The sequence below is a fragment of the Passer montanus genome, unplaced genomic scaffold (assembly GCF_014805655.1).
Source record: "Passer montanus isolate IOZ18808 unplaced genomic scaffold, ASM1480565v1 scaffold40, whole genome shotgun sequence".
NCBI classification, from domain to species: Eukaryota; Metazoa; Chordata; class Aves; order Passeriformes; family Passeridae; genus Passer; species Passer montanus.
The window spans coordinates 3,387,058-3,414,304 of record NW_024368819.1 but is presented as its reverse complement, the minus strand read 5'-3'; the positions used below and the strand labels follow the sequence as shown (position 1 = coordinate 3,414,304).

General features: G+C 41.1%; 2 protein-coding genes across 3 annotated transcripts; one reads left to right on the top strand and one right to left on the bottom strand.

Annotated features, from left to right (window-relative positions):
• Positions 1-479: 479 nt before the first annotated feature.
• On the bottom strand, positions 480-21,258 carry APLF (aprataxin and PNKP like factor). Of its 2 annotated transcripts, none has more exons than XM_039719000.1 (9): positions 21,129-21,258; positions 19,218-19,360; positions 18,434-18,560; positions 16,517-16,695; positions 13,449-13,828; positions 7,960-8,085; positions 6,700-6,746; positions 5,713-5,751; positions 480-1,364 (listed from the first exon to the last, which is right to left on the bottom strand). In XM_039719000.1, the coding sequence occupies exons 2-9, from the start codon at positions 19,308-19,310 to the stop codon at positions 1,156-1,158; spliced, it is 1,200 nt and encodes a 399-aa protein (XP_039574934.1). In that variant the 5' UTR covers positions 19,311-19,360; positions 21,129-21,258; the 3' UTR covers positions 480-1,155. The 2 variants fall into 2 exon arrangements, with proteins under 2 accessions (XP_039574934.1, XP_039574933.1); XM_039718999.1 differs by lacking the exon at positions 21,129-21,258 and adding an exon at positions 20,755-20,887.
• Positions 20,887-23,697, top strand: FBXO48 (F-box protein 48). Its single transcript, XM_039719001.1, has 2 exons — positions 20,887-21,306; positions 22,592-23,697. The coding sequence occupies exons 1-2, from the start codon at positions 21,037-21,039 to the stop codon at positions 22,751-22,753; spliced, it is 432 nt and encodes a 143-aa protein (XP_039574935.1). The 5' UTR covers positions 20,887-21,036; the 3' UTR covers positions 22,754-23,697.
• The last annotated feature ends 3,550 nt before the right edge of the window (positions 23,698-27,247 follow it).

The following is a 27,247-nucleotide window of genomic DNA, read 5'->3' as shown; positions in this document are numbered from 1 at the left end:
GGCCATGAGGGCAGCTTCTCCTGAGGCCAGCAGCTTCCTTCACAGGGAAACTTTCCTGCCCAAGACAGCACAGCATGACTGATGGGAGCAGGAGATCTCAGGGCTGCTGAGAGCTGAGCCTGCACACAGCTCAACGCAGCAGTGGCAAGGCCCAGGCAAGGCTTGATTTGATTTCCCCTTGGCAGTTTTTCCTGTAAGACGACCCTCTTCACAACAAGACAAGCACACAAGCTCAGTCAAAAACCAGGGCATTGGAGTTGTAGAGGGCACATCCACAAAGTCCTCCTGAAAAGTCCGTAAAACCAGCTGGTGCGCATTGGGATGTCATCTTAAAGCCATACTAGAATGCTTCTCCTGCTGAACTTCAGGACTTTGACCAAAAAAGGTGCCAAATTCACAGGGCTCCAGTCATCTGTCCCAAAATATAGTAAAACCTTTCCAGGAAGCTCAGAGGAGTGATGAACACACTGAAGGCAAGATCTTCCAACAACATCTTTAGAAATCAGAGTCACGGTTACGTGCTTTTCCCACTGTATGTTACAGGTTTAAATGTGCAAAAATACAGACACCAAGACTTTGCTGAGAATTGGAAACAGTTCCAGTAATGTACACAAAAAGAGGCACTATTGTAATTAGAGCAAAGTGGTTCAATGCATTGAGATCCTGTTCTCAAGTGATTTAGATAACCTGTATTTGACTACTGTGCCCCAAGAGAACCAACAAAATAACACCTGGGAAAGATAGAAGCAGAATAATGAAGTTTTAAAACTGCACTAACTCAACAATAAAAATGGCTTAGGCTTTCCTACCAATATTTCTTTCAAGCACAGGAAGATGAAGTTTTAACAACCTTTAGAACTGTATTTCAAAATACAAGATAACAATGGCATTGCAAAAAAAAAAAAAAAAAAGAGAAAAACCTGAAAATTTTTAGAGCTTTATCCTCTGGGTCCACAACTTAATAAAATAAACACCACAACAGTCCCAAAATAATACACATGGATAAGAAAGGCATTGCAGAATCCTCTCATCCCCATTATTATCTTCCTGTATTGCCTATATCATGAAGAAAAAAATTTTCAAACAATTCCTCTCCTTTGTGCAACCATGTTTTAACATAACCACACTGAACATTTATAAGGCTGTTCTCAGCAGCTATTTTTTGATCCTAACAAATCTACGTGTTTCTTGCACACGTGTGTCAACATCTTCGTTATCCTTTTCTTCTGAACTTGGTTCCCAGTCCGAGTCTTCATCAGTAGCTTCACACTCCTCCTCCTCCTCCTCGTCTGTAAAGCGGTCATTGAGGTCACAGTCATTGGCTTCACCATCATTGACACTGTCCTTCTTCACAGCCCTTTTTCCTGTAGGGACAAAAATGTCATGTGTTCATGACTAATAAATGTAGAGTTCAAGATCCCTCCCAGAGCCCACATATTAAAGCATCTCTCCTCACAAGAAAGAATCACCTAAACAGTACATCTATCTTCCAGTTAAGCCTCTATTGCTAGGTGGCTACTCTGACCCTAAATTTTTTGCCTCCATCCATCCATCCATCCATCCATCCATCCATCCATCCATCCATCCATCCATCCATCCATCCATCCATCCATCCATCCATCCATCCATCCATCCACCCATCCTTTATATTCTTAGTCTTTGGAAGCTATCAGATTCACATGAGAGAAGAAAATCTTCTAGATCACTCACCTCCTATGTTCTCCACTCGCCTTCATGCTGGATAGTCTGTGCTTCCCTTTTGAAAGTCATTTCCTTCAGAAATGCATCTGTGACACCTCTTTTGTTAAATTCCTAACTAGCCATGGTCTGTTAATATTCCAATTACGTCTTATTCTATCCTTAAGTCACATCTCTGAGTAAAATCATGTTCATACCTCTGCCTCCCACCCTCCCAGTTTTCCATTCTTACCTTATCTAGAAATAACCACACAATGATATTGGTCTAGCTAACTTATCTGTTGAGCAGTTGTCACCAGCTTTCATATGAAACTATGAATATGGGTTTTTTTCTTTAGCTACAGACCACAGCCCAAATCCTAACTCTTTAAATTACCCATAAACAACTCTCAGCAAACTCTTGAAACCTCAGGTCAGAGCTCCAGACACAAACACCACCACCAGTACCTCACAGTCTCTTTTAGTAACACTTTTCTGTGAGTGGAAATGCTCCTGTTCCAGAATTACCTTCCTTCTTATGCTTGCTGGCTTGTTGTTTAACAGACTTCAGAGGAAATTAATCATGCCATAACTGGGAGGGCAAGCTCATTTCAGGATGTTTCCTCCCAGTTTGTCTTAAACCAGGACACTGTGTTACCCATAACCAGCAGAATTTCTTAGAATCACAGACTATAGTCCTTGCAAAATTAATTATGTCTTGGAGGTGAGCGGTCAAAATGAAGATGCTGAATAAAGTAAGAAAAAAATCCCCCTTCTCAGACTAAGGTTATGAGAATAATATGCCCAAGAGCTGCTTATCAAAGGAAAGCCCTTTGCCACTTTCACAGCACTTTGAGTGGTATTTTACAACACAAGCAGGAATGCTGGCGAAATACTGATACTTTTCATATTCTTCTTACAAATATAAGAAGTGCATACTATGTTCTCCCTCCCCATATATCAACATTTTGATTTTAGCAGTGATAGACTTCCTTTTATGCCTTTCCCCTCCACTTTCCACTGCAGTTTAATTCAGCCCTGCAGCCCCTAAAGCTGATGATTAAGTTCAATTCTGCCTTTTCTCTAGTAGCTGATCTATATAAAGATGACCTTGAAACTTTCTATGGAAGCATCTCCTTGATGTGGGGAAAAAGAAGCTTGCTGACTGCTCCTTCCAAAACATTCTATTTTGAAGTGAGCTTATCAGCTTGCTAGAAAACCTACACAAAAGTATGTAGGAGAATCCTGCATATTCCAGGATTATTGGGTGTTATTCATCTCAGCAGCAGCAACCCAGAGAAGTCATTCAGTAGTGACAATTTAACAACAGCAGAACTCTGACTTTTTTTTTTCAATTCCTTCCCTACAATTATTCCCCAGTAATTTTCCTCTGATTATTTTTCAAAACATTCTCTACAGGCAATTCTGGCAGCAATTAGACTTAAAAGCTAAACATGTTAACTGTCATGTGGAGGGCTCCCCTCTTCTCTTGGCTGGTGGAATTTAAATACACTTGCAGGGAGTATAATCCTGCTGTGTCTAACGGTGCAGTTGTGCCAAATATGACAAAATAAAGTTTAATGGAGCCCTTACTGTCTGTCTGACCCTGCAGGATGTGGTATGATGGCCTCTGGTGTGAACTTGCTGAGCACCACCTTTTATAAACTTTGCCCTCCACAGAGCTAAGTAAACCAGTCAACAAAACATTACATTTTTTAAAAATAGTAAATATAAACAGAACTTAATAAATTAATTCCCTTCTTTCCTGAGTGTGCAGAATATCAATTCTTCCACAGTTTGTTCTTAGTAAGAAAAGCTAAATCTGACAGACTGAATTTCACTTCTGTGTGCAAGTTTTACATGCTACAAGAGCAGCCCTTCTTCCTTCAGTTACCCCTGCCTGACCATCAGCTGCACACACAGGGTGTGTGGTGTAGGGTGCACCCTACTATTTGGGTAAGGAATGTGGTTTTATGAGAGGCACAGCTGCAGTTTAAAACCTTCAAGAACAGATCTTGGACTTTTAGATATGCACACAGCCTAGCCTGCTTCATTCTGAAATTTTCACCACTCAGCACCCTACTATTTGGGTAAGGAATGTGGTTTTATGAGAGGCACAGCTGCAATTTAAAACCTTCAAGAACAGATCTGGACTTTTAGATATGCACACAGCCCAGCCTGCTTCATTCTGAAATCTTCACCACTCTGTGCATGCCTCAACACTTTGCAACACAAATTTCTACCACAGACCTCTGATCAGGATGGGGCTGGTACTTGTATCACAGGATGCACTAAAGCACACGGGTGACAAACATGCCTCAGAATATGCTGGTGCACAGATATAAGCATAGCAAATATTTGGTGATAGCTAAAGTGCACACAAACTTGATAAGAAAACAGTATGGCAAAGAAATTTCTCAGTGGAAAGTTTAAAACAACTTCCTGCATTCACCCAGAAGAGAAACAGAGGCCAAAACACTTTGCCTAGAAAGCTAACTACAACTCTTTGCACTTTTATTTACTTTCTGTAGAAAGCAGATCTATTTTTAAAATTTCTTTAGGAAATTCCCAGCCACTCCTTGGTGATCTCGAAGAAGGCAAGCCAGTTCCCACTCCCACTCAAAATGCAACAGTTCTACACCCTTCTGCCTTACTCTGGCCACTGAAAGCAAAGACTGCACAGCATCAGACTTTCAGACTGCTCTTTAAACCTCACTTCATTTTAGAAAGCATACGAAGAAGCTTCACATTTGGAAGACAATACACAAAAGAATCCTGGAAGCAGACCTAAGCATGTGTCCTGGGTTGGGTATTCTACTCCTATCTGTTAGAGGTGGGGTGGTTATCTTCTGTTAATTGGGCAGTTTTCTTTATCTGTTCCACAACCAATCCTCTCTCTGGGAAATATCTTCTCTTAATGGGCCATTGTGTCTCACTGCATGGCTGATAAAAATACATCATCCCACTGTGAGAAGCTCCACCCAGGGGGAGGAATCAAGCATTCCTACCTGGATATAATCTGAGATTTGGAACACCACAGGCAGCCTTTTCCCACTGCATTCCCAGAGGCGCAGCTTTCTTCTCCACTGCATTCCCAGAGGAAGACCAGGCCCATCTACACCACTACTGGGCCTTCAGAGGAAAACTACACCCTTCTACTGGATGACTGCTCCAACAGAACCACATCTGTCACTGCAGGAGCACTGCAGCCACCATCCAACTGGACTGCTACCACCACCCTGACCCACAGAGTGTCAGGTTGTATTCTGACTCTGTCAGTGTTATTTTCTTTGTACTATTGCATTTGTATTTTCAGTTTTCCTAGTAAAGAACTGTTCCTATCCCCGTGTCTTTCCCTGAGAGCAAATTAATTTCAAAATTATAATATTTCAGAGAGAGGGGGTTTATATTTTCCATTTCAAGGGAGGCTCCTGCCTTCCTTAGAAGAAATCTGTCTTTTCGAACCAAAACAGCATGTTTAAAACTTGAGTCTGTGTGCCCCCAACATACAGAAACTTCTATACTTTGATCCTAACAAGCCCTGAAACATCAATACCTCACTGTAAGAGTAAGCAAGTTCATCAGCACGTGCAGATTATCATCTGGGAGTTATTTAAAGGTCAGAGGGAGTATCTCCATGCTGCAGGAGCAATCGCTCCTTACAAGGCAACCTTAACTAGCTGTGCATGAAATACTGGCTTCCTTTCACCCTATTATGGCTGCTGTGTAAAGAGTGAAGATAAAGAGTGATGATGGAAGACACCATTTAGTCATATGTGTCTCTCCTTAAAACGTTTGTTTTCTTGTCTGCTTCCAGGAAAATACAGGTGTGATTATCCAGGAAGACTGGCACAAATGCAACTGAAGGAATATTACTGGTAAGAAAACAAGAAAGATTTTACTAAAATAATGACTACTTTCTCCTCAGCTAAGTATTATCAAGCATCTCCAGCACTATTAAATGCCAAAAGAGCCACAGCAGACCAACTGTGTCCCAGGTTGATGTGCCCACTCATAACTACAGAATACACTCACCATTGCTTGAAGCTCGTTGCCGTGTTCCTCTTCCAGCTACTAAAGAAAGGGAAATTGTCAGTCAGGACAGAGGGAACCCTGCCATAAGGGTTATTCTTAAAACTGCTACAACAGGAAACTGACCTATCAAACAAATGCTGAAATGGTTGTGCTCTACTTATAGGTATAAAAGCTACTCTGATGCCCCAAAAATATCATTTTTGTCTTGAATCATTCCCAAGAGATTACCCAGATAAATTGTTCTTAAAATTATTACCCCTGCCATCTGCAGACAAACGTCATCAATTCTGTTTTTAAGCAGGAAATTGGAATGTATTAGGGCATTTAAATATTTTACACTACTGTTTCCATAAATGCTATTTTTTCTTAATAATGTCACAGCCCTGAATCTTCAAAGTAAAATGCATTATCCTGACATATTCCTAAGTGTTCTGCTCTAAACTACTGTTTATCACACTGGGATTTCAGGTGGAAAAACTCCAATCCAATAATCAAGAGAAAGCACCCCAAAAAATAAAACCAAGAAGTATTTTTAAGAGCAGACAAAATGTAAACAGCACATTCCCCTGAGTTTTTTCACCAAATCGAGTTACTAGAATATAAAAAGACTACAAAGTGTTAGATTAGGAACTCAAATTCAGTTTTAGTTATATTCCCTGCAGGCCTCAAGAGAACATATATGCAAGAATTAGTTCTCACAGTAAGAAAATCACTGGTAAAAAAACCCAATACAAAAAGATGACAGATATGGTTGCAGTCTTTTGTTTAGAGCATCAGAATACTTTAAAATTTTATCTTACCTGAGAATTTCTGATTAAAAAAAAAATCCCAGAAAAAAAATAATCCTAATACAGAGGGAGCTATAAATGCAACTTTATTCCCTAACGGGAGATTAAAGCATTTTATTGACATGGACTTGATGGTCCTTGTGGGTCCCTTCAATTCAGAATTTTCTGTGATTCTGTAATATTGAACAAATTGGCCCACCTGGAGGTGCACTGTGCTTGTATTCTAGCTTGTGCTGGGGGTTCTTCCTGCAAAGAAGAAAACAGTAAAAGCTTGATTCCATCATCTTGTTCCACATTTAAAAAGTGCAGAATTCCCTGGTATTTTATGGATAATTTTCAAGACACAGCATTTAGATCAGTCAATTAATAGCCAACAGATAAGGACAACAAAATTAACACAAAACCCCTTCAAATTATATCTGTTGCTTCATCAAAATAATTATCAATTTTTCATGGGTGCCTCCTTTCCTCTATCTCCAAAGAATGAAACACAAATTAAGAAATTACCAACTAATGCAACACAGAGGTTGTCTCATCTGGAAGGAGAGCCAGTTTGGGGTTTAGATCCGTTGTACTCCTGAGAAGCATGTTGGCAATTTCAGTACTGATATAAGTCTGTAATGCTCAGCCTGAGATGGAAAATTCATCTCATAGGTGTTTTTAAGAGAACCACTTCTTCTGCATTAGCTGAGTATCACCAAGGCTTTTTCCTAAGAGCTGTCCTCATTTTGTTACATTTCATGGAGAAATGGTTTTTAGGACAACCACACTTTCCAGGACAAAATGTTTCTGTGCAGAAACAATCTTTAACAGAAGCCACCAGTTTCAAAATTCTCCCATAGAAATGCTATTGCCTCAAAATATACCTTCTTGTCCATTGTGATAATTATGCAGTTCTGCTAAATATGTGAAACCTAAATACTGAAAAACAATGGAATACAACAATATTTCAAAGAAAATCAACAGTGCTTAAAAGAAACAGCAGTCAGCCACAAACTGTATTTTATTGCTGTTACCTCAATTATGCTTTGTAACAAGTCAAATACTGACTAAAATAGGTTTTTTTACAAAATCACAATAAATACATTACCAAAATCTAAACTAAAAGTTACAGATCAAGAACAGCATGTACCAATAAACTGCTTATATAAAAGAACAATTTACTGAATGTTGAACAGAGATACAGTGTTGATCTCCAGATCACTGAATAGGCTCTTTGAACAGCCAAGTTTTCATCTCTGACAGCTGACATAACTACCAAAATAGTGATTTTTACTGTGTCAATGTTAAACACATGCACAGACTTGGGTGCTTTAAGGGTAGCGGTGTGACCTCAGTAAATTCTGGACGGTTACAGCCAAAGTAAACATCAAGAATTAGTCATTATTTTACTGTCGTTCTGCAGCTGCAGGGGAGAACATTCTTAACCAAGAAGAGCCGTTTGGCACGTGTTTCTCACCTATAACAAGCTGTTCCATATGGACACTCGGGCCGGCTGTCATCGTCACCCTGAGCCACCATCCCCATGTCGTGATAGTCATCATCATTAGGATGACTGAACTGCTGGAAGTGAATGTGATTCTTCCTGCAAAAGACAAACACACACTGAAACTGACCCATTTCAACACAAGAAAGGACATATAAAACATGTTACTGAATCCTTGACTGCTCATTTTTCTGTGATTACATGAAGAGCAGCTTTTAATGTTTAACTTGATGCAGAATGTATGCCCTATTTTCAGGACAACAGAAGAAATTTTGTCTTAGCACCTGCTGCAACAGAGGTTAAACCAGGAATTTTCCTATTTCCCATTAAGTTTCAGACCTCCAACACATGCACAAAAGACTATTTGAATTACAAATTAGCATGCTGACATGAAGTTGTACCATAAAACACTAACACCTTCATGTGTAGCTGACTCACACCAGTGTTAGTGAGGACAACACAAGACCATCATCCACAACACTTGCTTTACAACACTTGAACCCGAGGTGAACATGTAGGGAACACAAATTTATGCAGCACTGAAAGAACATTTCTACCACTTCTAGGCAAGAGCATTGTACACACACCACTCAAGACTAGGCAGTCATAAACATCACTTAAAGAAGAGTTGTCTTCTTTCTAGAACTGTTGTAAGTGGAGTTAAAAAGAACACAGAAAATCAAGTTCCCACTTCAGGAGAAATTCATGTGACAGATAAAACAGGCTAAAAAGATTATGTCAAAATCAACATACTAGTAGCAAAAGCAAATCTACTTTTTCCCCTATAATTTCTTGTAGACTTTTTTCCCAAGTGTAATACTGAGAAGCAAGAAATGTGAGATTTTAAATAAATTATTTTCTAAAAGACATCTGCAAAATACTTTACTGATTACCACAATCATTCCCAGAGCACATAACCTCTAGTGTGTTTGTGCAAATTATAAAAGTGAGCTGCCTGCCTCAAGCAGGAGGAATAACAACTTTCAGCTACAGAGTAGCTTTAGCTTAGGCTTGCCACAACTGCATTTAGAAGCAGGTATGGAATATGTCAAAGACATGTGCAGCCACCTCCATACACAGCTACTTCCTCACTGATCAGAGAAACTCCTTTAAACTCACAAGTACCTCTTCTGAACTTCACAGAGGAGAGTCAATATTCATTTCAGCATTTCAACTACTTCTATAACAAAAGAGCATTTGTTACAGCTTTTACAGAAGGATGACTTAAACACTGCAAACTCTGCTGTCCATTCAGATCTCCTTTTAGCATTGGAGAAATACCAGCTATTTAGTATTAATTCTTTAAATCTCCATTTGCCAGACATCTTTCACTGAGGAAACTCCACAAGCAAGCTACAGATAAACTCTTCCATAGGCAACTTATCAAAAATTCAGTGTAACTTGGATCTACTTACATAGGTAGTAGGCCTCTTGTCCTGGTCTTTTGTTACTTCTATAAACTGTAGGATAATTGAATAATGTTTCACTAGAAACTACTGCAAGGTTGCAGTCTTTTATTCCATAACAAATTATCATGAAACATCACTTCTTGTGACAAATTCAGACTGGCTGCCTACTTCTTTCCCCATTAAAAATAAATGGGATGAAACCAAATCATTTAGAGGCCATTTGCCACTTTGTTTTCTTAATGCACAGAACTAACATACTTGCAGTAATAGCAAGAATTCTCAGTCACATGAAATACAATTTATCTTCTGAAAGGGATACAGCAGCAACTGATGTTCTCTGAATTAATTTCAATCCTTATTCCTACATCAAGATACATAAAACATCATAGTTGCCACGGAAAGAAAGACTAATAAGACTAATTAGTCTAATAAGACTAATAAGAAGGACTAAGAAGGAGCTGTCAATTAGCAGATTTTTTGTATTTTAGGAGATATCCATTTCCTTTTAAAACATTGCTTCAAGACCTACTTAGACAACACCAAACAACCTTTATTGAAGGGGTGGGGGGAAGAAAAAGAAGTAGGGGAGCAAGAAGGAAGAGCAACAGGAGAGTTATGATGTACAAGTCCTTGTCACTAGGCTTCAGGAGTCTTGGGCCAGTAGATGATGCTCCTCAAATTATACATTACCTGTGGAGCACCTCAAACATGTCCTATCTCTTGAATGTGTCCTACCTCAGATGCTCAGCAGAAACAGCCTATTTTATCTTAGCTTTACCTGGCTAATTTATACTTATTCTATGTGTAGTGCAACAATACCCTACAAACTAAAAGGAAGCAGAGAAGTGCATAGCTAATAAGCAGACATCTTCCCTTTTCTCAGAAAAACCCTAAGGCTTCTTCCTTAAAGGTTTTGTTTGGGGTTTTTTTAATTTATTTGTAGACATAAGATATTTGAGTTACAGGAGCACATCAATTACACTGTAAGCTGCACTCCAAAGTTAACTGTTTCACAACAAAGTCTCAATGCACAGCATTGTGTTAATTCATTTGATCAAAACAAAAGCATTAGGCTTTACTTGTATGAAAAGCAACCAATTAAAAGCCTATTTTAATAAGAAAGTTTTATTACTGTTGCCTTCATATAAACATACTGACACAGTAACTGCAGTTTTGCTTTCACAGAAACTCTAAATTTGTGTACCTAAAACTTCATGATCCAGGATACTATGTAAACTAAAACTATGCAAATAAAACTTTAAAACTTCTTCAGGATCAATGCAAACATCCTCAAGCAGAACTTGAGTATTGCTCAGTGAAATATTTAAGATGGTTACTCATCTGTGTAGCTATCAAAAGCAACTTTAAAAACTTTCTATAAATCAAATTTAAGTGACCAGTTCAGAATCCCTGACTCCTCACAATCCCATGCAGAAGATCCCTTGCCATCTCATGGGCTCATTTCTTCAGCTACTGAAAGAACCTCCTAGTGAAAATGTAATGAATTACCAGCACTGCTTATAAAGCCACAGAATTCAAGCCTGAAGTTATGCCATGACTGCACATAACATGTTTGTAAGTTCTATATTTTACCTCTTAATTAAAATATAGGAGACGGGACTAAAAAAAAAAAAAAAAAAGACAGATGCAGGTCTTTATCTGCCTGATTTACAAGCTTAGAGTGAAAGGAAAAATACTTATTTTCATAAACAAACAACCAGCAAAGTATTTAGAAGACCCCACAAACAAATCCAAACACTGGTTGAGCATTCCCTGCTCTGACAGTTCTGGGAGAGATCTACACACCCCCAGTCAGAATTGTAGAAGAAAGATTGTGAGTTCCAGTTTCAGAGATGAGAGTTCAGGTCTACTATACCTCTTCTGTGGTGGCCCTTAAAAAGTCTGGTGGTGGTAGATTTGTAATTCCCTATTCTGCTAACTTCAGAAAAGCAAGAAGCAGACGAAAACATGTGACAGCATTCAGAGGGTGAGTTCCTTGACAACAAATAAAGGCAGCTACAACACACACAGAGCACTTTGTCTACTAATGACAACAGCAGCTCCTTTGAATTTGGCCACCTCAGAAAGTGACACTGAACAAAGGTAACAAGAAGACTCCTTGAGGCAAGAGGTGTCCATCGAGTTTAACTCTTTCAAAAGCAGTGTTTTCAAATTCATAAATGAAGAAACTAAACTATGGGTTACACATTTACTTGCTAAATGTTTGCTACAGGCTAATAGAAATGTAGTCAAATAACTAGAACTAACATTTAATCTTTACTCTAACACACTTTTGCCACCACACATAAACCATTACTTAGGGGCCTTGAACTAAAAGCAAATACAAAGACAGACTACAAAGCATATTAACTAGAACTAACATTTAATCTTTACTCTAACACACTTTTGCCACCACGCAGGAACCATTACTTAGGGGCCTTAACTAAAAGCAAATAGAAAGACAGACTACAAAGCATACTTCTTTTGCTGTAAGCAAACAAGTTGAGTTTCATAATATTTCCTGAAGATCAAAGCTGACATTTTGATTCTCCCTATTTACAAACTTCTCTGACAAAGTAAGACTGCTATTTATTTCAGAGCATTCTTTTCTTTTTATAAAGCAATACTTTTCAAAAGTATTACTGCCAAATGTTTCACAATCAAGAGACCCAGGAAGAAATGTGCACAGACTCCTACTCCCTATTACCAGTACCTAAGATTAGCCATCCTAAAGATAAGGAATATTTCTTCAGAGCAGAGCATTAAATCTGCTTAATACCCACACAGGGCAAAACCTGTCTCAGCAAAATTCAAAGTAGCTGGAGTAAATCAGAGTCTGCATTTGCACTACTGGATCAACAGAACTGTCTAGTAAGACATGCTTTTGTCATAATCATTAAGGGGAAAAAATGAGATATGTCAAAGTTACATGAAAACCACATTCATGCTCATGAACACAACAGCTTTACAATTTTGATATTCAGTTATCTCAGCATCAGGCCCACCAAAAATACAGGAAGCCAGTCACTTGTTCTTGCTTGGTTCCTAATCACTCACTGCTTTTATTATTTCTGAAGCCCCTTGGGGGAAGATAAAAAAAGTCACAGGATCCACTGTTTCCTGGATTAGCCTTGTCTTTTGTATTTATGAAGTACACAGGATTATCTAGAGCTCTCCTAAATGTAGTTCACAGGTCACTGGGCATTTTCTAGACTCATAAGCACCTCTAGATTTCAGCCTTCCCTTCAATATAACACCACAGGACACCACAGATTTTTTCTGGGCAGAAAGAACTAGCAGGAAGCCAGGCACCCAGCACTGGTATTTTGGAACTTCTCTGGAACATTTGTGTGACAAACCTTCTACCACATCCATCTTGAAAGGATATGAATGAAAAGAAGAGGAAAAACCCCTGTTATTCCTCACTTGCAGTATTTCCAAAGACTGTCCAGATAAGGGTTAACCTCGAGTTCTAAGTCTGCTTTGTGCTGGTTTTAGGGGTGACTGAAAACTTTAAAAAAACTGCAGAAACACCAAGTTATAATAAGAGAAATTCTTGCTTATTTATGGATGACAAATACTAAGTTTTTTAAACATTCAGATCACAAAGCAGGCAGTAACTTCAATAAACACAATAATCTTTCATATAAGTCTCATCTGCTAAAAAAACAAACCTACAGGGTCTGTTTTGGGCATTTGAACCTTTCACATCTCTTCTCCCTGCTAGTACCTCATACCATACATACAGGTCTTTTATTTCTTTTCCTTTTATAATGGACCTTTATATTTTATTTCCTGCAACACTTCATCTTTTAGTTCGCTTAAGTACTTCATCCCTTGTTTGGGTTGTATTAAGAGTTAGCAAGACATGCTGGTTCCTCCTTTTACCCTTCTAGAATTAATGTTCTGCTATTTGTTTCTCATCAGACCCCTGTTCAACAACAGATTTTTTTCACAATCAAAGCTTATAACAACTTTACAGTTTTCTCTTCCATAGCTAATACATTATTTCGGAATAACAAGCTAGACCAAGCTAGTATTAATTTTGTTTACCTGTAACAGCCACTTCCATATTTGCAAGGTATCCTCTTATGCTGCACCTGTTTGGAGCTTTCTGAAGCATCTGCACTTCTGGCTGAATCAGAAATCTCAGTGCTGCAGTCCAGATTTGCATCAGGCTCAAGAATCCCTTCCTGGGCACCAAGATATTGGGAAGTCCTGTCCCAGTGAGCTTGTCGGCTTGTAGAACCAGCAACGTGCTCTTTGTTTTCTGTTTCCTCAATTCTGTTGTCTTTACTGGAGATCTGACCTACTCTTTTGCTATGCAGCTGCCTATCTTTTTTTTCCAGAGAATCCCCAGGGTTCTTTGTTCCAATCTTGCCACTTCCTTCCATATCTCTCATGGTAGTCTCAAGAGGAAATCTAGATGTATTCTGTGGAACAAGGTTACATTTCGGAGAAATTGAAAATACACTCCTCAGAATGAAAAGCTTTGAAGTAAAACTGTGCCTCATCATCCCTGCTTTCAAAACCAGTCACAGAACAGCCCAAGTTAGAAAGGACCTTGAAAATTCATCTGATTTAGACTTTAAAAATCTTCTACTCCACTTCCTAAACTCAAGTTCATGCTAAACACAGCTGCTGAATGAAAACCGCAAGTTCAGAAAACACACAGAGAAAAACTTATCTTAAAAGAAAAACACATCTTGAAAGAAAAACTTCTCTAACAGCTTCCTTCCTCAGTTTCATTTCCCTCACATGACCTGTTCTCTCATCACCTCAGGCTGTGAACAGTTTAAATTAACTTATAATTTAAAGTACTGCTCCTGAAAAATTAATGGGGATTATACAGGTGAAGATGTAGTAGACTGTAGAAGAATGTAGACTCCTACCCATGAATCAATTTAAATTATTAAGGAATCACTTACTAATTTAATGTGTTTCTTAATAATTTAAGCACCAAGATACATGGAGTATATATGTATTTATCTACACAGAAGATATATGGGAACTCAGGACACATACCCTGAGGTCAATCCCACACTGATACATCTTAAATGCTTCAGCTCATGACTCTAAATCACAACAGTCTGTCACAGACACCATTAAGCAAATATTTCAGCTTTGACACAAACTGCATTTTAAATTTTGGAAAAAAAAATGTACATTTAAAATAAGAAATGTCTTCTTTAGAAAAAGAATTTGAGATACACAACTGAGGAAAAAACACTGTCCTGACAATTGAGACATTACCTGGAAACATACTACATTCAAGGCTGAACTACTTTGATACATCATAGAACTATTCAAATGTCTGTGCTTTCTAAAGATTATTATCTATCTTTCCCCTCCAGTAAATTTATACTTAGTTTACACAGGTGTGTTTTGCAGAGCTTGAAAATCAACCAGTGATTTCCTATTTGATTTTGTTCCTTTCCAAGCAAGTCTCATAAAATGTTATCCAAAACCAATTATATTTGAGCAGCAACTTGATTAAGAAAGTGCAAAGTCAGCATTAACATCAGATGATCCTGACAGAAGCATATTTAGTGACTCAACTAGGAGACAAAGACAACTCCCAAAATACAGCTCAGCAATCAACTGCAATTTAAGAAATAAGCCTTCCTTTGCTAAAGAAAGCATAAATTACTGTTATTTGCCACTACCACTTGTGAGTTCCCTACCACATATTTCCACTCATTGCCTGTATTGTACATAAGGAGCCAGAAGGCTCACACTGATTCCTTGGTTACACACCAGGCTGTGATCCAGGGAAACCAAAAGCCACCAGCTCTCAGCACTGGGACAGCCCCTGGTGGCTGCTGCCAATCACAACAATTCAGATATTTTTGCTTTCTTCTCTACAGAACATTTTCTCAATCACCTTAAACACGACAGCAGGACCATGATTTAGGCTCTGATATCCAAATTACAGTCTTTCAGAGCTCTTTATGGTTATTACTCTTGCTTGCCCTAATACATCAGCTTCTCTGCCAAGTTCTGAAAGCAATTTCTTAAACTGTACTTGAAATTAAAATGATTTGTGAAATTATTAGGTGAAAATAAGTAAGGCTTCCTACTTACAAATTGCAAAATTGAATAATTCATTACATAGTCACTCATTTTATAACCTGGCAAAGAGAAAACAGCTCAGCAGCTGTTATTAATGGACCTAGTAGACCACTAGGTTATACCAAAACTACTACTACTACTTGGTCTCCATGCAGGGTTTGTTTCAATTAACCTTAAAACCAAAACCCCAATAATTTTCAGTGTCAGAAGCATTTTAAGTATTTTATCAGATCCTATAACACACCCAGGCAATTTTAATGCCAGTCATTAAAAACACCTTCCCAAGTGGTTCACTTAAAGGAAACAAGTCAGTGAAACCCTCAGCTTGCTCTCACCAGAATATGCTTTGTTTGACTTTAGCAATACTTCTCTTTTCACCACTTGCAGGATGTTGTTAGTAAGGATTTAACTGCCTATAAATGCAGCTGTACTGTGAGATCACAGAGAGACTAGACCAGCTGGACCAAAGGGTCTGTTCACACATTGCCACAAATCATTTTGGGTTTCAGGTTACTTTTATTTCCCCTTTCCTTTTTTTGACTCAGATTTTGAGATGGTGGTATAAGCACACTCCATGCTACCTCCCTTTGAAACACAGCAGTTGCTGAGCCACACACCATCCTCATCTGACCATAAACCTTCACCCCACAGAATGCAATAGCTGGGGCAAAGCCCAGTGTTGCACTGCATCAGTTTCACACCATCACCCACCCAAGAAGATTCTCAGAAAAAAGCCACCAGCCACTCCTGGGAGCAGTGCTCTGGCCCACGTGCTCCTGCCTCTTGCTGCAAAGATCTCAGTCTGGTACTTCTGTGGGACATTTGGGGCCCAAGTCCCAGATCCTTTGAAGGAAATGCAGAAAACCAAGGAGGCTTCCATGATTCTTGCTACAGAGCTATCCAATGGACTGGCATTTCAAAACAACAAATCGTGATCAGAAGTCATAGAACAAAAAGTTATGTTGCAGACCCAACATTCAACATGACATTACCAACTACATTCTCATTTTTTGCAATATCATGGTTCTGCCCTGAGCCAAAAAAGGTACCTGAGATGAAGGAACAGGGATGGAAAGGCAGCTTCTTTTCCCTTGATCTTGTTCTCCACCTTCAAAATCCTCTGTAGTTTCTTCAGAAGCTAATCTTTTTTTCTGCTGTACATGTACTTCTGATTTCAATGACTCTGTATTACCTTCTCCCCTTCCTTGGCCTTTTTTCTTTCTACTACCTTAAAAAAAAAGGAAAAGGGTATTTTGGAATGCAACTTTTAAGTGAAATCCTGACTCTAGAAATCATTAAAGCAGAACACTGGGCACATGGCATGAGAAACAGCAGCAGTTGTGAAAAAGGCTTTTTAAACAGTTCCAATGTTTGCATGTATCCTCAGTTCCCTCAAGGTCAGGCCTTGAGGTACATCTCACCCACACAGCTCCTAATCTCAACACAAACACAACCAAAGCATTCAGTCTTTGAAATAAACATTATATTCACACATATGGCAAACCTTATAGTACTGGCAGAGAAACAAACAAATAGACAAACAAACCCAACTCCCCCAAAAATACAAAACAAAAGCACAAACATAAGAAAACTATCACACCAGTAAGGACTCAACACCATGCAATTTTTATATAAATATGGCAGGAGGGAACAGTCTAGATTTAGAAGGGAGAAGAAAGAAAAAAATACTGAAACACAGATTTTCTTTGTCATCTTATAATTTTTTTCCAAACTAGCCTTTGAGGAAAAGCATAGGCAGTGTGGTGGGTGGCACATGACTGAGGTGTTTAAAGCCACAGTTGCCCTCATCAGTGCACACAGACACCTGTTTTTACAACAGGAGAGAATAAGCAACTGGTCAGACACTGCAAAACATACTCCTGTGGGCCTGCTTGGATATTAAGAGCCAAATACACAACAGCATCTCAGCAGAAACAGCAGCTGGAAAGAGTCAGTAGAGCAGAGCTGCTGCACACAGGGGAGCAGACACACGCTCACCAGCCACAGTTCATACACTTGGACTGATCAGCAAAGGAAATTCAAGTCTGCACCCAAACCACTCCACACCTCCCCAAGAAGGGAAATCAGGGTGGGGTGTGCTGTGTTTGGCTCAGGGAATGACAAAAATACTTTCCCCCTCTCACTTCTCTGGCCCTCCTGTTCCACCAATGAAAGTCCCAAGGGCAATAAATGCCATGTACAAAGTTTGTCTAATGGCAGTTTTAGAAGCTCCCAGGACCAAAGGCAGACAGATTAAAAAGTCTTCTTGAGCTTGTGCCAATGCATAGACACCTTGTGTGGCCCACTGACTGACTGAACACAGCCTTCTGCTGCTGCCACTGCTGCTAGGCAGCAGCACATGACACATCCAGCAATTCCTCTTCCCACAAGAACAGGAGGGAATGCAACACTATTTTAGCCTTAAGTTGGTAAGAAAATATCAACTGTCATGAACTGCTCCTCTTAGAAATTAATTTTGGACTAAATAACCAAGTTTGATTCAGTCATGATTAAAAATCTAACATGCAACACCACCCAAACCCTTCTGCCTTTAAAACCTGTGAAATTAACAATCTAAATTTAGAAGGGCAAAACATAAGTGACTTAGGTGTGGAGAATGCTAGGAATTAAGGAAACAGAAACTACTTAGAATTTACATACAAAATAGGCAAGTTTATAGGAAAGGGCTCCTGAACACCCAACACTCAGCTGCACAAAGTTTATTATCTGGCAAAAACCAAAAAGAACAGAAAGAAAATTAACTGATGAAAAAGAGCTCTATCACACCCACAGGACTGATGACAAAGAAGACAACAGAAGTCAGTCTTTGTCAGCTGCCCCACACAGAGCATGGAAAGAGAAGTAGCAAATTAATACTTCCTACCACCACCATTATAATTTTAAAAATTATATCAAAGCACAGAAATGCATATTGGAATGCAATCATTATCACACTGCAAACCTACCTCCTGTCATAACAGGCCTGGAAACCCTCTGCACCACAAGGTCTCTTTCCAGCATCCAAGATGGAAGCACTCTCTTTCTTTGAACAGATTTTGACTCTTTGCTTTCATTACCATCAGAAAGAGGAACCTGAAAGAACATTTCCTGTTTAGTGCCTTTATCCAGTTACAGAAGAGTGGGGGGAAACTAGACCACAGTTTGTACTCAGTTATGCCCTTCAAAAGCAGTCTGGGAAACCACCTACTTTTCCTATGGGGACCATTGCTCAAATATTTTACTTTTTTTTGAGTTTCCACCCACTCAGAAAGACTACATTTATAGGAACATTCATTCAGCAAAAAACAAAACAAAATATAACAGAACTTCTTAAATCTTTAGAATAAATATTTAAAAGGCTACAAACTGAAAGATTCATAGAAGAGCTTTACCACCACCTTGCTCTAGAGTTTCCCTACATAGATATATCAGAAAGAGCAAGTTTAACATAAGCCTACTTGTCCAAGGAAAAAAAACCCAAAACCCCGCAAACATAGAAGTCTTTCTTGCATTCCTACAGTTTATTTCTCCAGAAAGTAACCAGACTCTAAATCTCTGTAAAAACAATGCAAATGCACCAGTCACATTCATTATTTACTGAAAACAACACTATCATTTTGAATTTCCTGAGCCAGTCCACCCCAGGGATCTCAACTACAGCAAAGGCTGACATTTCATTTGTATAGAGAACATAACTTTCAATACATGCTTACAAATATTAAACTTCATTAAAAACTTAATGACACCCACCACAAATCTGGAGGTAGCATCATTATTCCTCGTTTCTGTGGCTCCCTGTACCTCAGAGCTGGAACATTCCATTAACAACGGAATACAGGACATCTCAACAGCACGAACAGTTGGTGCTTCTGCATCAGCCTCCTGATGTTTTTCTGACAAAACAAAATCAATTTTGTCTACTCACACACTACAAACATAAACATGCACTTTTGACTCAAACACAGAAGTTGGTATTTTGTTGTTAAAAGTTGTTAATGTTTGCCATTAACAAATGCAGTTTGAAACTGACTCTCAACATCCTCTTAACACAGCTTACAGAGGAAATAAATGCATCTTCCTTTTACCTCACACCTGAAGGCTTTTGAACAAGACTCTCTAATAACTGCTGACCACGACCATGATGTTTTGGGGCTTAAGTACATTATTTACCCTGGTTGCTGCCATGACAAACTTTGAGAAAGCTTAAACTGTATCTTAGAATTTGCTTTATGACAAATCTGCACAACTCGCCAAAATCTGATCCTATCCTAAAAGTCAGGCAACAATTTTAAGATGGAGTTTTCAGGATCAGATGCCCAATGAATCAAGCCCTTCCCAGCAAGTTCTCACTACAGGCTACAAGCCTGCAGCACTGAGTTGACACTAGATTCGCAGGTGCTAGTTTCAAAAGTTGCAGTTCAGAGCCACTACATCTAAAAAGCTTTTTATGTTATGAAAGCACACCCAAACTTCAACTGTTTTTCCTTCAACACATTGCCCTTCCACTACTCAATTCACCAGCACAAATAATCAGGGAAAAACAAGTTTAATTGCTGCAGTATTCCCTGCACAGAACACTGGGGAGTCTCTGCCAACCCTTCCAGAACTTTCTGCACTGCAGAGACGGCACACTGACCAGCTGAGCTTTCTCGTGGTGTCCCTGTGAAGAGAAACACCAAGGGCTAAGCTCAGCCCTCAGCAGGGACTCACAAAACCCCAGGATGGGTGAGGTTCAATGGGACCACCGGGGGTCATCTGGCCCCAGCTCCCTGCTCAAGAAGGGTCATCCCAGAACACACGGCACGGGATGGCGTCCAGATGGTTCTGGAATATCCCCACTGAGGGACACTCCTCAACCTGTGCCGGCAATCTGTTCCATGTGCAACCACGGCACAGAAAGGAACTTCTTCCTTACAGTCAGGGGGAACTTCTGTGCATCAGTTTGTGGCCATTGCCTCCTGTCCTATAGTTCTGCACCAGTGGGCACAGCCTGGTCCACCCTTTTGGCACTCTTCTCTTAGATACTCATGACTGAGGTGCCCCCTCAGCCGTCTTTTCTCGAAGCTGGTCAGGCCCAGCTCCCCCAGCCTTGGCTCCTACGGGAGATGCGCCACTCTCCCCATCATCCTCGCTGCCCTTCCCTGGAGCCGAGCTTTCCCTGCCCCTTCCACCCTCGCAGCTGCAGCGCTGCGCCTCCAACCCGCGGCTGCGGGCACGAACCGCGCGGGCCCTGCGAGCGGGGGTCGCTCCCTGGGCCCGCGGCTCTGCGGGGCCGGCCCGGCCTCACCTCGGGCTTGCCTTGGCCGCCGGGACAGGGACAGGGACAGGGACAGGCTCGGAGGTGGTGCCGAGCCCGGCAGGAGCCGCCGCCGTCGCCTGATGACGCGCGGCCGCCCCGTGACGCGCGGCCTCCCCCGGCCGTGCCGCGGCGCCGCCTCCGCGGTCCCGAAACTGCGGAGATTCGCCCCGAAAGGAGCGCCGTAGACATGGCGGCAGGCAGGCACCCAGCACCCGGCCGGCCGCACACAGAGAGGCCGCAGTGACGCCTCCCCAGCCCGGGGCCGCGGGGATGGACGCGGAGCGCGCCGCCGGCCGGGACAGCGCCGAGGGAGGGAGAGGAGCACTGGGTGACTTCGTGTCTGCCCTTCCTCCCGAGATCACCTCCCGGATTTTCAGCGGGCTGGATGTGGAGAGCCTGTGCCACGCGTCCGTGACGTGCAAGGGCTGGCACCGCGTCATCGAGAGCAACGAGCGGCTGTGGCGGCACCACTGCCTGGCCGTGCGCGCCGTCTGCCAGCGGGAGATCGACTGCGACCGAGGGCACGGCTACTCCTGGAAGGTAAATCCACCTCCAGCGCCTGAACACCGGCAGTGACATAAACGAGAATGCTGAGGGCCAATAGAAAATGTAAGGAAATGACATCAGCCTGTCGCACCCATCCCGGGGTTGTGGGGGATCGGTGACAGCGTGGCGCGGTAGCGCATCCCGGCAGACGGACATCTGGTAAAATACACCGGGAGATAAAGCAAGGCTGTCCCTTTTCCTACCCAGGACACAACCTGTCCGGCTCGGCGTTAGTCCTCCTGCTGCCCCGCACAGGCTCCGCGCTGACCTTCGTCACACACCAGCCCTAACACGGGGACAAAGTTCCCGCAGATGGGGCCGGCAGGGACTGGGTCACAACTCCGATAGGCAGGGTGTGCTCTCCAGTTGTATTTTGTGGAAATAGATCTGCTGGTTAGGAATGACTTCCTGAAAAATCATCCTCGATAGTGCTGTCTCAATACAGCTCAAGTGACACACATTCAGGAGGAAAAAAAAAACGGGGAATAGGAAAGGAAATGAGCAGGAGCTTTTATAAACTGTTTAGAAAATCTCCCCACAGACTGCTCTGAGGAGTTTGCAGCAGGTTCAGCTCCAGAACCTGCTGAATGATCTCTCCCCATTGAATCCAGCCTGGAAGTTAAGATAGATCAGGACTGATCAGGCAGACCCGGTAGCTGGTTCCACAGGTTACTCTGGGCCAGCTATGGGGTAATCTCTCACCTTATTTTAGCTGGTGTGCTTGGGAGCACTGGAGGGGTGAAGAGAGGAAAGCAGCAGCAAAAGAAACAAAAGCGGCCACTGGACTCTGACATTCCAGTAAAGTTTCTGCAAGTGTGAGACACAGACATGAGCAGATAGTGGTTACCCTTTCAGTGTATAGATCTTGCTACCCTTGCACAGCAATTTCCAGAACTCCCTGCACTGATTGTCTGTTTTATCTGGAGGGCATTTGAAGTAGAAGCTACAAACACACCAAATCTACATTTTCTTGCCCTTAAAGGCCCTTTAGGTCACAACCTAAATAGAAAGTGGAAGGTGCCCTTTTTAAGGAATAAGACAAATGTCTGGTGTGGGATTTTCATCTTGACCCAAAGAACTGAGGCAGGAACAGAAAAGTTGGAAGTAGAACATGTTCTGCTTCCCAACAGCGTTTCACCTTCCTGGACTTAAAGTCTAGATTTCCAAAGGCACATTCCAAATCCCTTTTCTGGGACTACTCCTCTAGTGTAAACTTGTTATATTGAATGCAGTTTAAATTGGTTCCTTTCTGAGATCTGACTATATGTTTTTCCACCAGATTACGTTGTTGAGAAACTACTGGAAAAGCAAAGTGAAGAAAGAATGGCTTAGTGGGAAATACAGCAACATTCCTTCACAATTCAGTTTGCCAGAGAAAAGCATGTATCCAATGGATGTCGACACGTGGGGAGAAATCTTGGAAGCAGAACTTGAGAGATGATAAACCAGTGCTGATTCTTGCAACTCAGACAACTTTTACCAACAGCAGACACACTGTTCAGCAGTTGTGAAACTGATTTTGAGCTGATTATGAATTTATGATGACAACTTATCAAAAAAATTGATGGATGTATTTTTATTTGTATTTTACTGTATTAATTTTATGTAAAATTCTAAAGACAACTAAGTATTTAGTTGTAATTTATATTTATAAATGTAATGTTCTACTGCACTGTCAAAAGTATGCTGATTATAATTTCAGTTTGCACTTTTTGCTTTGGAAGAGATGATTTTTATATTAAAAAAAAAAACAAAAAAAACCCAACCCCCAAAAACCCTCAAGGTGTGTTTGACCTATTGACATAAGCATTATCATATCAGCAGCACATGAGAGCCCAGAAAGGAAAGCTGGGGAAGGGACAAATCCAGACACCGGAAAGAATCCTCTGGACAGCATCGCTCTGTTACCCTGACTAAGAGAGCTAGAAGTGCAAAAAGTACATCTGAGTTAATCAAGAAGATTAAACAAATTAAACAATACTAACAGTACATTCTCATCACCTCAAAACTGCCCAGTTTTTTTTAATTATAACATAAGGAAACTGCACACTAATGGATCTAGTCCCTCACCTTTCTCATCCAGCTTTCTCTGTTACCTCCAGTCTGTAACTCTCTGACATATATCCCCTATTCCTGTTCCTTTCATGCCCTTATGCTGTAAGTTCTCATGTATTTGTCTCACGATACAGTTTGTAAACAGAATAATATTAGGTTTGAATCTAAAACAGTTACTTCCCTGGTTTATCATCTTAACTGTAGCTTTTCCCTATTCTCAAATAAGCATTAAGGGTCCCCAGTATCTGTTGTGTCTCTGCCTCTGTTCAGATGAGGTGGCTGTGCCTTTTAAAAACAAGTAATTAAACATGCAGCTATGCAGGTACACAAGGCCTGCATCTTTAAAGCTGTAGTAACAGTGGTGTATGTTTCTTGTGAAAAATCTATTACCGAGGGAAAAAAAGTATTTAAGTACAAATCCACATAAAAACAAACTTTTCTTCCTCTCCATACTCTGACTCCTTTAGGGGTTTTAATTTAAGGGTTTTAAGGGTTTTAATTCCCACTGGAAATTTCATTACATCAGTTCTGGTCATTTGTTCTACTCCTCTCTGCTCCTGCACCTTCTACTCAGCCTCCCATCTCTGCTGCAGGATGGATGTGTTCCCTTCCCTTTAAAGATATCCCAGCAGCATCCAGTGGTGCACTCCTTGCAGCACCTGGTTTGGGCCCATCTCTTGACCCCTCTGCCTGCCAACAAAAGCCACTGAAATCCAGAAATAGGAAGATTGTACCAATGCCTGAATTAGCACTCATATGTGGGTGTCCTTCCCCAGAGAGCATGCTCAGCAGCTGAAACCACACATGTAAAGCTCACACCACCCAGGGCACGCATTAGCTACCCCCACACCTTGGCTGGTGAAACCCTTTTTCTGCTCCAGTGCTTACCTCTTACCCACACATTTTTGCTGAAGTGCAAAGTTCTACTTTTGAAACCCCACTGAACTTCCATTCTCATGCCATTTTTACGCCTCTGACACTTGGAAGGTGGCAGCTGCAGAAAGGTGCTCAAGGTGTCCATCACCTAGGCTTTCCACCTGTGATGCCTCAGGTTTTAGCTTTTCTATTTTTCAGATTCTGTACTGCTTTAGAGTGTACTTCTGAGCTTCATATTAGGGGATGGTAAGCTCTCTTCACAGAGCAGGTAGACAAAACAATTCCTTCTCTAGCTGGGGACCAAGGACAAATGATCCAAATTTCAGGCCCAAGAGCATAAACAACAGTGGACCGAAGAGAGAAAAATAAGGATGGGACTTCATAACCTAGAGCTATAATTGAACAATTAGTTCCAATATGCTAATGGACCTAAACTTATAAAAGTGTGAGACCCCATGACCGCTCATCCATTTTGTGACCATTTTGGGTTCATCTTGGGTGTAGCCCTGGCTGGGCTCTTGTGCTGCCCAAGGTGTATCCATTGAGGCCTTGTAATAAATACCTACTTTATTCTTTAGCTCCATCTAGTCTCTGTTCTAGGTCAGCCTTTACAAGGCATCACCTGGCCTTCCTGCCATTCACCAGCCTACCCACCTAGTTTTCCTAGGATACAGAGCCCTTTGGAGAAAGCACATGAAGTTTTTGTGTGCAGAGCTGTTTGCAGATGTTTTCTGCCCACACAACTCAACTATGCAACAAAGCCTTAAACCAGCCAGGCTTCTATGAGAAAAAAAGGCTTCCCTCCAGCACGAAACCTTGAGAGGTGCTGCACAGCTCGATATCAAAAAGACCAGCACTGAAGCTCAGCTGGAGGGCCCCCCAGGTCAACATTTTATTTCTGCATCTCCAAAACCCACCTGTGGTATTTATAATAACACCTGTTGGTGTTAGAACCTTTGCAAATACTCCTTGCTGCAGTGCTCCATTTTTGAAGTGACTAGCTGACAGTGTGGCTTTATTTCATCAGGGTGCAGGATGTGGCTTTGGGCCATCACCATTAACTGACTAAAGGAAAAAGTATGCACGAGATATTTGATCACCACAGGCTTTTAATCAGACCACTCAAATTTCAAGGCTAATTTTGTCAATTTGTTTCTGCCAATAGGCAGAAACGTGCAGATAGTCATGTCTCTATCCTGATCATCTTTGGAAGGTACCAAGTGACAAAGTTATCCCAACTGAAGGCAGAACAATTGAGCTCAGGACTGGGATCAGATGTTTCAGCCCACCAGAGCTGACAGGAAGACAATAAAAGCATACAGCTGGGAGGACTTAGGTGATGGTAGTGTTATTTTTTTATTTTCCCTCCAAATGAACTTGGGATGAGGTATACTGGGTTCCCAAGACATTGACACTTGGCAGTTGTTTTTCACCCTATTGCTTGTTCAGAAAAGTCCATCTCCAAAACCACAGAAGAAATCACCTGCTGCATTTAACACCTTAAGTCAGCAGCATCTTCTGATCAGCACAAAGCTAAGAATTGAGTGTAGGGGGGCCAGGGGGTTGAGGCCTCAGTATGAAGGGCTAGACCCACTTCTGCTATTCTGGTAAACCAAAAAACCCAAGCTACAACTGTGGGTTGAAAGGGAAGGAGGGAGGTGATGGACTGCAAACTCAGAGACCCTGGAGGACCTACCAAGATGAAACCCAAGAGGATAATTCTGTGTACTGGCACAGTTTGCTGCAGTCTCCCCCAGCTCCTCAGAATCACCCTGTCCAGCACTGCCAACCCATGCCCAGCAGCTATGGATTCACAAAGCCAGAGGGGAATAAATCCAGCCTGCTCGAGCACACAAATTAGGTACAATATTAGCTGGTTTTAACTCACTTTTAAAAATGTTGTTAAAGCTGCATTTTTAAAAACTTTAAAAACCTTAAGGGGCAAAGGAGCTGCTCTTTGCCAGTCCAGGAGTGCTGACTGCGTGGGCTGTTTTGTTGCTGAGATACCAGAGCTGTACACAAATGCTCCTCCAGATGCCACAGGACACCAGTGGCCATGAGGTAATGTGTCACTCATAGCACCAAATATTGGTTTTTAAACATTTCCATGGTCTCAGAATGCCAAAACCAAAAGCTGCTGTCAGCTGCCTATAGGATGATTCAGCTTGAAGACTTTAACTGAAGGTACAGTTTGAGCAAGCTGGGAACAGAGAGAAAACTTCAGTCAAATAAACCAGCCACCTTAAGCCTTTAATCCTTATTTGGGAAAAAGGAAAAGTTGAGAAAGAGAAAAAGGTGGAGTTTTTTTTCAGCAGCAGTATCTAGCAACTAATAAATGAAATATTACAATACCCCATAAGAGCTTTACTTGTCTGTTCCACTGAAGGAATATTTTCAATAGTTTCCACTACTTTTCCATCACATTGCTAAAGAACAAGAGCACGGAACAAATATATGTGGGATATCCTAACACCTAGGTTTCACCAGGTACATTATATAGCCCTTTAACAGCATAGCCAATCACAAAAACGTGCCAAAAGTCACCCAGTGTGGCTGACCAGACTAAATTGGCTTTTCTAATGCACCTTTATTTTTGAACATCACTGGTCTGCAGACAATTTGTTTCACTAAGTTACACTGCTCCTTAAAGTAATTTTAATAGCTCATCACTGTGTGTACTTAGAGACAACAACACCAGGGACCTGCTCAAAATCCAATACCCATAAAGGAGCTTCATATCTATGTAGAGCCCACAAGTATGAGGATAATATGCAGCTCATCACTGTGTGTACTTAGAGATAACAACACCAGGGACCTGCTGAAACAGGGACCCAATACCCATAAAGGAGCTACATATCTATGTACAGCCCACAAGTATGAGGGGAAGAGAGGAAGTTTTTACTGTTTTAAGGGCGTGACTAAAGAACACATGGTATGTTGTAGCAATTCTGAAATGACACTAGGCATTTATGTTTTCTCATCCAAGATCCATGGCTCTATGATG